At 35.9% G+C, this 12,760-nt stretch overlaps 1 protein-coding gene across 2 annotated transcripts in view; it reads left to right on the top strand.

Moving 5' to 3' along the window:
- The first annotated feature begins 1,620 nt into the window (after positions 1 to 1,620).
- Positions 1,621 to 12,760, top strand: part of LOC118191740 (uncharacterized) — a 59,706-nt gene continuing 48,566 nt past the window's right edge. The window contains exons 1-2 of one of the 2 annotated variants that reach the window (XM_085825560.1): positions 1,621 to 1,793; positions 12,635 to 12,692. In XM_085825560.1, the coding sequence (XP_085681686.1) occupies positions 1,662 to 1,793; positions 12,635 to 12,692 (190 nt within the window). In that variant the 5' untranslated portion in view covers positions 1,621 to 1,661. The remainder of the gene's footprint in view (positions 1,794 to 12,634; positions 12,693 to 12,760) is intronic. The other variant, XM_085825559.1, reaches the window with a different exon arrangement.

Below are 12,760 nucleotides of genomic sequence, written 5' to 3'. Positions count from 1 at the left end.
TTCTTTAAATACAATACAGGGCGATAATACACTTTGGTGGCAACAATTTAAAACGTGATACGCCCTTTATAGTGAATGGACGCAAAATGCCGTTTCGAGACTATAGCCTTCTGAACTAACGTTCTTTTGCGCTAATAAACAATAATCTAAGCCAGGGGGTCTCAACCGGTGGTACGCAAAGAAGCAAAGTATTTTTAACTATTAAATTCAAAAATTAAAACCCCAACATTCTGATTGAGTTTTTTCTCTAACACTCGTAAATTTATGTGATCTGAGCTTTGTTCAAAGTCAATAGCCACTTATAGACTTTAGCAAGAGGCGAACGATCTGTCTTCATGGCAATTTCCATGGTTCTTCCATGTTGTACATTTCACAAATATTCTTTTAGCCGTAGACATAACAAAATTTGTCATAAACGATGTTTTTAAAAGGAGTGATAGAAACGGATGCTGTATTTAATAGGAAATAAAAATAAGTTACTGTTCTCATTAATTCTCTTAGAGTTTATCGATTTATTAGCATGTCAGCACTTTATGTCGTCATTTCCGAGCTTCTCCATTTTCAGAGAAAAAAAATTTACGTCGGTTTACTGTCTCTAACAGCAGGTATTTTATCTTCTTCTTATGAAAAAATAATAAAACAAACCTAGATTTTCAAAATGGAAAAATGGCTAGAATTGGCTAAGTAAAAAAAATGACGATTCATAGGGGTGGGTCCAGGACTATTTACTAGCAATAAGAATATTGCCCAGAAGAGCTATTAACTTCGTTTTGGTATTCTGAGTTGAAAACTTAAATGTCCGTTACACGTTTCAAATTGTTGATACCAAATATTATCGCCCCATGTTATATTTAAAAAAATTAAATAATGAAGAATCTGCATATGTTTGTTTCTCTCATTGTGATAAAACAACGGTAACTAGATCCATCAAATTTTGAGTTTAAAAGATGTGCTCTTTTAAATACTTTGTGATATTGTTGTTGAATTTAATTTTATGGTTTAAGTGTGAAGAACTTGATATTTAATAAATAAATGTAACACACAAAACGTTAAAAACGCCCCTTTGGGCGTAATATAAAATCTAAAAGCTTCTAATTTTTTTTTAAATATTTCTATTTAGACATTGAAAAATAATTATTTTAAAATATAGAGGTAGTGCTAAAGGTTTCCAAATTTTGTTTAGGTGGTACGCGTTAGTCAAAAGGTTGATACCGCTGATCTTATGATATGTTGAAGCATATTTTCCTAAAAGTGTGAGGTATTATTTTTGATTTTTCATAAACTTAGCTATGAAGATCAAGTCATGTGACAGAAAGGAAAGTGTGCTTACTTTGTTCTGTTAAAACAAATGTTATGTGTAATTGTATCAAATATGTGAAAACATTTGGTTTAAAAAATTTTAAATATTTTATTTTGCATCAGATAATGAAAATAACATCCAGATACAAATCAGAAATTCGATTAATTTATTCCTTGGCATTATTCCAAGTACTTGACTGTCACTTTTTTTTTTTTTTTTTTTTGCTGGGTCACTTTTCTTAATATCAAGCTTGAACAGCTATTACGTAACTTATCTTTGTTCTGTTTGGGATAATAAGATAAAAACTCTAGATATATATAAAACTTCTAACTGCCGATAAATTTATTTGGATCTGTTGAAAATGGAGGTGGAAAGTGTGTTAATCACCGGTTCTAACAGAGGCATTGGTTTGGAGTTCGTGAGGCAATTGGTACAATTAGATCAGCCACCTAGTTACATTTTCGCTACCTACAGAAGTAGCGGTAATTTGAAGGTAACCATTTTTATATCACTACAGTAAAATAAAATTCAGTTTGAATAAAAATTTCAATATAAAATTGTAAATGAAGTTATAAAGAATTCTCGTCTTTCCGTACGCTTGCTTTCGTGGTGTAAATGGTAGTAGGTGCGGCTAGCTTCGAAAGATCCTGAATCCTAGCGAGGCTGCAGCTGATTTTTCTCATTTCCTGCTCAGAAAAAATTCTGTCTTTATGAAATGTATATTATGAGCTTTTATAAACCATATTGCTGATTGCTTTTAGTATGCATTTGTACTGTGTTACGCAAGGTGAAGTACAGGGGCACTCAACACTTTTTGTTCCAGGCACCCCTTTAACTATTGCTAGAAGATTATTCCCTCCTCCTTTCCAAAATTTGAAAAATACATATGCATTTATTAGTCCAAAGGGACAATTTGTCCTGTAGGACTGTTATTTTCGTTTTGCGATTTCGCGTTGAAACCTTTAAAAGGCTGTAAAAAGCATGTTTTGAATACACCTTTAAAAGGCTGTATTCAAATCATTGCCACAAAATATTATCGCCCTGTATAATATATGAAGAATCTGCATAAATGTATATATGTTTCTCGCATTGTGATAAAACAACGGTACCTAGAGCCATCAAAATTTGAATAACGGTAATCTTCCATAGAATATGGGCATGTGGAAGCCCTAATTTGAATTTGGAAGTTTGTTTTATTATCGATTTCATATTTTGTAACACGTCAACGAATTTTTGATTAAAAAAACTAAATGATTTCAAAGCGAGAAATTGCAACGTTGTACATAAAAACATTTTTATCTCCAGCGCGTGAGACTGCGTATCGAAAATTCTCTTCAACTGAATTTTATAGTTTAAGAGCGAAGAACGTGATGTTTAATAAATAAAGGTAACACACAAAATGTTAAAAAAAACGCCCCTTTGAACGTAATTTAAAATCTAAATCCTTTCAGATTTTTTTTAACGTGTTTTATAAATTAACGACAAAAAGTATAGAAAATATCGATAAATACCAAAACTTGAATAAAAGTAGTTTTTTATGGTCATAAACTGAAACTAAGTACTTAAAATACTTAACAACTAAATGAAAGGCTGATCGCATCCCCCCCACCTGAAATTATGTAATTCTCCCTCCCCCCTCCTGCAAGAATTCCCCTCTGGTTTTAGAGCATCTGGTGCAGCAGAATTGATAGTTACAACTTAAAGGTGCAACAGAACATGAAAAATATATCAGTTTTTTTCATTATACAATGAGCAGTCGAACGTGGATTTGGGAACGCAGAAGTATCATAAAGGACATAGAGAACGAAAAGTCGTTTTAATCATGGATATTTACAAGAAATATTATTTGATAGTTACAAGAATTATTTAAACGAACGACCAGCATTTTGGTTGAAAACTTTAAATATCGGTTCACTTTTCAAACTGTTGCCACCAAATATTATCGCCCTGTGTTGTATTTAAAGAAATTAAATAATGAAGAATCTGCATAAATGTATGTATTGTTGCGTGCGTACGGATTCGTTACTAAATGAATGCACAAGTCCGATGAAAAATGAACAAAAATTTATTATTATCACAACAAAAATGCTTAAATTTTCTCAAATTATCACGCAGTATTACAATATCTCACAGTAGTTTTCTTTTAACTACTCAAATGTCCAATAGAACGTAATTCAAAACAGCTAAAGAACGCTAATCCGCGAATTCGCTACAATCAACAACAGTAGTTTTCTAAACAACAACAAACTAAGCAACTACTACAAACTGAGATGTTTTCCTCCTTTTATAAGATTTTAAAATCACGCGCTAGAATTTTCCAGCACTTTCTCGAAATCAAAAAGAGATATTTATTTATTTAACGCACGCGCTCTTGTATTTTTAATTTTTCCGGCTTAGCTTTCTTTTAATATTCGTCACGCGCTGCACTGCGCGAGAAATAAAACCATTTAATTTATAATTGAACTAACATTTGCTTTTTAAATACCAAATTCGTAACACTGCCCCCTTCCCAAGGACTGCACGTCCCGGGCAGTACAATCCCTGGATAGGAAGCTAAACTTACAAGTGTGGCATAAATGCAACTGAGGCATAAACATTACATTACAATATCAAACAACATGAACAATAAATGCAATAACTAACTTGAACAAATCAAAGGCTATCAAATACTAAATATAAAACAAATACTAAATACAAATCAAATACTAAATACAAATCAAATACTAAATACAAATCAAATCAAATACACATTTAAAAACAAAAAGGACCATGGTCTTATACTATTTACAATTATTTACATTATGTACTATGGCCATAGTAATGAGCTAACCTGTCGTAATGAACGACTTTAGGTTTAGAGTTCGAAGACTTACGAATCCGAACCACGACGTCATTCAGCCTGTTTAGGACTGTGTACGGCCCATCCCAAGGTGACTGTAATTTCGGACAAAGTCCTTTCCGTCGAGTCGGATTCCACAACCACACCTTGTCTCCTTCGTGGAATTGATGTTCAGTAGCTCTTGTGTCGTATCGGGTCTTCATCTTCTCCGTCGCCAAGTTGACTCGCTCTCGTGCAAAATTGTGCATCACTTCAAACCGGGCCTGGAGATCTTGAATATATTCCTCAGACGATGAAGGAGCATCCGGAGGGCGGCCAAACAATAGATCACAAGGCAGACGAAGGTCACGACCGAAGAGCATCTGTGATGGAGAATAGCCGGTAGTCTCGTGGACAGCACTGCGGTAAGCCAGTAAAAAGAGTGGTAATTTCTTGTCCCAGTCCTGTTGGTTTCTGGAAACCACTAATGAGAGGTTATTAAGGATGGTTCGATTGAACCTCTCTACCATGCCGTCCGACTGGGGATGCAATGGCGTCGTTTGAGTTTTGTCAATGCCAAGTAGTTTGCATAGTTCTTTGATTACTGCCGAGGCAAAATTCCTTCCCTGATCGGAATGTAACTGAAGAGGCACTCCGAACCTGGAAATCCAGTGCTGTATCATTACCTCAGCTACTGTGACTGCCTCTTGATCAGGAATAGGATAAGCTTCAGGCCACTTGGTGAAGTAATCAATGACAACGAGTATGTATTTGTTGCCATCAGCAGTTCGTGGCAGAGGTCCCAGGATGTCAAAGGCGATACGTTCAAAAGGCGCACCTATGTTGTAACGTTGCAGTCTGCCTCGGCTGCGTTTCCTCGGTCCTTTCCGACCTGCACAGGCATCGCAAGATCGGCACCACTTTTGCACGTCATTCTTTGCATTATTCCAGTAAAAGCGCTCACGAACTCTCTGTAAGGTCTTCATAATTCCAAAGTGACCTCCTGTAGGGCTGTTATGTAGTTCTTTGAGGACATCAGGAATCCGGGATCTTGGAAGTATCAGTTGCCATCGGAACGTCTTCCCATCATCCGACTCGAATTTCCGGTATAAGACGCCGTTTCGAATATGAAGTGAATCCCAGAGTGCCCAGTATTGTTTTGTTGTAGGACTACAGATAGAAATGTCCTGCCATGTAGGTTTTCTGTTTGATGACTCTATTAAATCAAGTATGGGTTTAATGTCGCGGTCTTCCAGCTGGTCTTTCCTGACTTCATCATCACTCCACGGGTCTCGATCAGCCGATGTTGATGTTGCAATTTGTCTTGCGACCGGAGTCAGCAGCTCGTATTTCGCTTCCACCCTGGAACAATATCCGCAGCTTCCTTGGCAAGGTCTTCTAGACAGGGCGTCGGCGTTTCCGTGTGATGATCCCTTACGATGACGGATAGTGATGTCATATTCTTGGAGTCTCTGTATCCACCTGGCTATTTGACCCTCAGGATTTTTGAAATTTAAAAGCCAGGCCAATGAGGCATGGTCCGTGCGGAGGAGGAATTTTCTCCCGTATAGATAATGATGGAAATGTTCTACAGCTTTGACTATGGCGAGCAACTCTTTCCTTGTGACACAGTAATTCCTCTCCGGTTTAGACAGGCACTTGCTCCAGTAAGCTACTACACGTTCTTGGCCGTCTATTTCTTGAACAAAACAGCACCCACACTTTCATTGCTCGCGTCGGTGTCGAGAATAAATGGTCTGTCGAGCTGAGGATACGTCAGGATTGGAGCAGATGTTAAAGCTTCCTTTAAGTTGTTAAATGCTTCCTCGCATTCCTTTGTCCACAAGAATCTTTGCTTGCTCTCTGTCAGCTTGTGAAGTGGTCTTGCGATGGAAGAAAAGTTCTTCACGAATCTCCTATAGTAGGTGCAAAGCCCTAGGAAGCTTCTCAGCTGATGGACATTTTCGGGACGCGTCCAGGATTTAACCGCTGATACCTTTTCAGGATCCGTGCGCACACCTTCTGCAGAGATGACATGTCCCAGGTAAGTCACTTCCTTTCGAAACAATTTGCATTTAGCGGGAGTCAGCTTCAGATTGGCCTCTTTCAGTTTCTGAAGCACCTTTCTTAGATTTTCCAACTTCTCTTCAAAACTCTTTCCGATGATGATGATATCGTCCAGGTATATCAGACAGGCGTCGTAGGAAAGGCCTTTCAAAACAGTCTCCATAAGACGTTCGAATGTTGCCGGCGCATTACACAGTCCAAACGGCATCACTTTGAACTGCCAAAGTCCTTGTCCCGTAGTAAATGCCGTCTTTTCTCGGTCATCAGGATGGATTTCTACCTGCCAATACCCACTCTTTAAATCAAGTGTTGAGAACCACTTGCTTCCAGAAAGAGTGTCTAGAATGTCATCAATTCTAGGAAGAGGGTAACTGTCTTTCTTCGTAACCTCATTCAACCGGCGATAGTCAACGCAAAATCTTGTTGAGCCGTCTTTCTTTCTGACGAGAACGATGGGAGATGCCCATGGACTCGCTGAAGGCTCCATGACATCGCCTTCTTCCATATCTTTTAACAGTGTTCGCACCTCTTCCTGTTTAGCAAACGGTAGACGTCTTGGATGTTGCTTGATCGGGGGATGATCGCCAGTATCTATTCTATGTTGTGTCAAACTAGTTCGACCCACGTTAGAAGACGAGCGGGAGAAAACAACTTGAAGATCTTTAATGACGCGATCGGCAGCATTTTTCTCTTTATCGTTTAATTGTGCATTCTGCAATAACTCCGATGTAATGCTCTCTGAGGACACGGATTCTGGGATGTTACTCTTTCTTTCAACGCTGGTTACTGGAGTACATGTTGCAACCACTTCACCTTTCTTAATAACTCTCGACTTTTCAGTTACATTGGCGACTCTCACCGGGATAACCGTTCTGGATAGGTCGACGAGTGTTGAGGCTACTAGTACTCCTTTTGGGATATTACAGTTATTGGGATATTCTATGATGCCGTAGCGGAAATTTCTATTTTCGGCTATGGATCCAGGAAGTAAAATTTCTGTTCTTGCCGGTATTGTGATATAGTCTTGTGCTATGATTTTATGGACAGATTTAACTTCTTCATCATTAACGAGAAATAACGCTATGTCCTCAGATGTAGAATGCAATTCGTTATTTTTAAAATCCAAGGAAAAATTATATTTCCTTAGAAAGTCCAATCCGAGTATGCAAGAATCAGTGATCTCTGCTACATATGCCGTGTGATGGTAAGCGGCACTTCCAAACGTGATGTTAACATTTACTTTTCCGTCGATGTCGATCTTCTCACCGGACACAGTCTGGAGGGTAACGCAGGGCGGCGTCCAGATAAGTTTGTTTCCTAGTTGTTGAGCCAAATCTTTTTGGATGATAGTGACGTTGGCTCCTGTATCTATAGTCATATTGCACGGAACTCCATTAATATGTCCTATTATGAAAAGTCCATTACTGCCGCCTCTCATTGCAGAAATCTGAAGCGCTTTAAACGGGGGCTTTTCATTATCTGGCAACCTCCGCCCCGCGAGATGGCCACTAATTAGTTTCCCTGCTGCTTGTTAGAAGCGGTCTTAAAATCAGTACCCTGGGGTGTTTTGCAGTTTCTTCGTATGTGTCCTTCAGCACCGCAGTTCCAGCACTTAACGGTCGGTTTCTTCTCACCAATATTCCGTCTCAAGGCGTTCAGTTGTCTAGTTAAATCGTCAAGTCGAGCGGTGACTTGATCCCCTGGCTCCTGGACTTGAGCAGCTCTGACTGGGTGGCGGTCTCGACGAGTGGCTTGCTGGGCTGCCTCAAATTTCATGGCGTACACTAGAGCACTTTTTAAATCTTTTACATCCGCTATTCGTAGAGCTTTCTGTATTTCAGTATCTCGGATGCCGTCGATAAAGTATTGCAAGGACAGGATTTCCCTTGTTTCTGTCGGGCATTCCGAAAAGGCGAGATGGGACAGCCTTTCAACATCCGCGGCGAGCTCCTGAAGTGTTTCGGTAGGCTTCTGTTGACGAGATTTTAATTGGAGCCTGCTGTAGTCTTTTAAACACTTCTCCCCAAAGCGCAACTCCAAGACGCCGGACAGAGCTTCGAAATCTAACCTTTTGTTTTCGGGAAGAGTCTGAAGGATATCCGCTGCGTCGGCTCTTAGAGAAGCGGCGAGATGACAGGCCTTAGCTTGGGAATCCCATCCATTCGCATCCGCCACGATAGAAAATTGTGTCTTATACACCTGCCAGGAGGTCTTCCCATCATATGTGGATAGCTTCAGAGGTGGACGAGCAGGCATTGGTAAGAATTTAAAATCATCACTCCTGCTCCCTGCCGACGCTACGAATTTCTTTAAAGTATCCATTCCTTTGGCAACTTCAGAAACTCTCTCATCAATTTGTTGTTCGATTTGGTGTTGGACGGCACAAACTCTTCCTTCAATTCGTTCCTCCACAGCAGAAACTCTCCCTTCTATATGTTCTTTTACAGAAGAAACTCTTTCTTCTATTTCTTCTTTCACCGAAGAAACTCTTTCTTCAATTAGTCCAACTTTATTTTCAACTGTGTCAATTCTGCCTTCCATAGCTTCAAATTTATTTTCTATTATGCAGGTAATCTCTCTTTTCATTTCTTCTTGACCAGCTTCAATCTTTTCTTGACCAGCTTGAACGGCTTTCATTTCGTCCTTAACAGAGTTGACGGCCCCTTCCATCTTTCCTTGGCTAGATTTCATCTCTTCTTTCATTTCTTCTTTAAACGAGGCAAAGGCTGTTATCAATTGCCTTAACTGCTCTTCCATCGCTCTTGTTATTGGCATTCAAATCCCACCGCTGCCACCAAAAATTGTTGCGTGCGTACGGATTCATTACTAAATGAATGCACAAGTCCGATGAAAAATGAACAAAAATTTATTATTATCACAACAAAAATGCTTAAATTTTCTCAAATTATCACGCAGTATTACAATATCTCACAGTAGTTTTCTTTTAACTACTCAAATGTCCAATAGAACGTAATTCAAAACAGCTAAAGAACGCTAATCCGCGAATTCGCTACAATCAACAACAGTAGTTTTCTAAACAACAACAAACTAAGCAACTACTACAAACTGAGATGTTTTCCTCCTTTTATAAGATTTTAAAATCACGCGCTAGAATTTTCCAGCACTTTCTCGAAATCAAAAAGAGATATTTATTTATTTAACGCACGCGCTCTTGTATTTTTAATTTTTCCGGCTTAGCTTTCTTTTAATATTCGTCACGCGCTGCACTGCGCGAGAAATAAAACCATTTAATTTATAATTGAACTAACATTTGCTTTTTAAATACCAAATTCGTAACAGTATGTTTCTCGCATTGTGATAAAACAATGGTAGAGCCATCAAAATTTGAATCACGTAATCTTCCATAGAATATATGGGCATGTGGAAGCCCTAATTTGAATTTGAAATTTGTTTTATTACCGATTTCAGATTTTGTAACACTGCAACGAATTTTTGATTAAAAAAAACTAAACGATTTCAAAGCGAGCAATGGCTGTACGGAAGGGGAAAAAAAAAAAAAAAAAAAAAAAAAAACATTTTATCTCCTGCGCGCGAGAATCAGTATCGGAAATTCTAAAGATATGCTCATTTTAAATTCAATTTGTGATATTGCTGTTGAACTGAATTTTATAGTTTGAGTATGTAGAACATGATATTTGATAATCGTAAAGGTAACACACAAAACGTTAAAAAATAAAGCCCATTTGGACGTAATTTTAAAATCTGAAACATTTAATTTTTTTTTTTTTTTTTTTTTTTTTGTTTGTTTGTTTGTTTGTTTGTTTAAAACTACAGAAAAAGTTAAAAGAAAGCCTGAAAAAGGAAGTCAAGGAACATTGTTAGAAGAGTAAAAAGTCCTCATGTGATGGGCTTATCATAACGACTTTGAATATAGAAGGCCCTTGTTAAAAGAATAGTAATTAGGAGAAAAAAATAAAAATAAATAAAAAAATAAAATCCTATAAATTCTTAAAACATCCTTCTTTATCCTTCTCTTTTGGACCTTTCAGATAAAAAATTCATACTTTTAAAAAGTATTACAGGGTGCAGATTACTCCAGATTTTGTAAAGACTATTAATGAATTTTAAAGGAATTTCCTTTTCTTTTAAAATTTTGGTGAGAATTAGAATTTCTTCCTTTTGCATTTCTATTTCAGTGCAAACCTTTTAGTTTTGCTAATTTGGTTAATAATAGTATTTGCAATAACTTTTTTACATAGGTTGGAATACCAATTTATAAGTTTATTAGTAGAAAAATTTAAATCTTTTCTTTTATCAAAAAGTTTAATTTCTGTTAGATTATGAATAGCTAGATCAAGATAAATTATTTCTGTTTGGTTTTTATTGTTATTATTTCACTTAAGTTTTCAATTCTTTAGATAGAATTATCTTTATTTAAGGTACAAGATTCTAATTAGAATTTTCATTGTTTTTTCCTTGCTTTGGGAAGGGGCCAGAATTTTTGGTGAACTATTATAATTAGAATACATCGAAATGGGTTCATCGGATAATTCTGGATACAGAAAATCAAGTATTTTTATGGAAGAGAGATTTCAATTGATTTCAGTATTCCTCCTCCTGACGAAGTGGCATTAAGGTTGATTGAATATTGTTCGTTTTCTTAAAATTTCATTGATTTTTTTAATTGGGATATTGTCTGTTTGAAGAGTTTTGGTGTCAACACTTTTTTAATTCTTTATTGCATTTATATGATTATTTGAAATTTATTACTTAAGAATTTCAATTTTTGGTCTTTGCGAAAAATTAGTTCTAAATTTCTTACTTTATACCTTATATATATATATATATATATGCAAGATAAAAAAAAATGCTATTATCTATTCTAATTATTATTTTTAATATAATTTCTCATTTTTAATTTGGATACTTTTTCTCTAGTAATAACTTTCTCTAAACTGCGTCATATCTGAAAACGTATTCCGCATTATGTCATCTTGAAACTTCTGCATTGCCTATAAGTTTTATCCAATCAGATTAACGAAAAATTTTGCTATAAATATCTTTGCAATCCTACTACCCTCCCTCTTTCTTTGCCTATGCTTGCTGGCTGAAGGACGTCTCTTGCTTGGCTACTTTTGTTAAAAATGTAATGCGCCATCATCAAAATTGTTAAAAATGTAATGCGCTATGCAGATTGGCCCCCATTGTGAAGTGCAACAAGTAATAAAGATATATCTGGAATATCAAGTGATTTTGTGGTTCTTCAAAAGTTCCCGGCATCTTCCGTTACGTAACTGATACTTTCAGTGATCTTCTAATCGTCAATCCACTCGATACTGCAAAATAATGTCTTCCCTAGTTAAGCCTTCATCTCTCATCAATTTACTTTAAGAACTAAATTGTATCATCACACACACATATCAATATATAATATATCAAAATCACAAAAATCGGAACGAAAAAGAAAATGCCGCATAAAATATTTGAAGGCTAAACCCATTCTCTTTGTTTAACAAATTAAACTGCTAAAACGCAAATTAAAGAAAAATACCAAATTGAAAACAAAAATTTTTATTTCAAAAGAGGAAAACTTAAAAAACGGGAAATTAGTACAGATGACAGACAAAACAATAATTTTTTTAAAAACATTTTATTAATCTCCTTTGTTTAACGCTTCAAGCAGAACTTTTCAAGGGAAAAGTGTTTTGAAGCCTTAAACGAAGTTGATTAACCGGTGATGAAAAACATGTTTCGTTCCAATGAATTCACCGAGACTTGGAACCGCTTTAAAGTAATCCAACTTTTTTTACAAACGTAATTTAATTCAAAAGTCTCATAAAACTCATTTCTTTCCCCGACATGTTCTCGCCCTCCCACAGTACAAATTTTATACATAAATGCAACAAAATTATCTAAAAAATAATCAAAAGAGCATGAAACGGTTAAAGATGAAATAATTACTATACAAATATAACATGTGTTACAGAATTAAATAAACAATTTAATTTTCAAAAATGAAAATTACATGTATAATCCTATTATATAAATACAAAAACAAGGGCAGGCTCATTTAAGAACCAACTTTTTCTGAAATAAAAATCCTGTCAAAGTAAAAAATAGCAATTTCTGGAACTAATTTTGCTAAATAAGGAAATAAATATTTTACACGGATAAAAATTGAAAAAATTAAACTTACCCTTCTGTATACGCCTAAGCCGACAGTATGTATGAACTACCAAAATACCAAACGCCTAATATATAAAGTATTCTGTACTATAAGTTTTTGTTTCATAGAATGCATAAATTCCTTAGATTAGTTATGCAATTAGACGGAAGAAATTGCATAAACAAATAGTTTAGTTATAAATGCATAAGCAAATAGTTTAGTTAGGCCTGCAATTATAAGCGAATATAAAATTGCTAATGCATGTAAAATTATGTACAATCCAAATTCCTCTTCAGTTTTAATGAAAAACTTTTGTTTTCAGGAACTAAAAAGTATCCAAGGTTCATCTGTGAAGTCTAAAGTTATATTAATAAAAATGGGTAAGTTGTTTTAAGAAAATTGCTACTGATATAGATAAGTGATAATCGTAACAGTTTGTATGTTTTTT

The sequence above is a fragment of the Stegodyphus dumicola genome, chromosome 10 (genome assembly GCF_044657685.1).
Source record: "Stegodyphus dumicola isolate Sdum_Otavi_A_Nest chromosome 10, ASM4465768v1".
Taxonomy (NCBI): Eukaryota; Metazoa; Arthropoda; class Arachnida; order Araneae; family Eresidae; genus Stegodyphus; species Stegodyphus dumicola.
The sequence above is the reverse complement of the archived record's forward strand: the minus strand, read 5'-3'. Positions and strand labels throughout refer to the sequence as shown.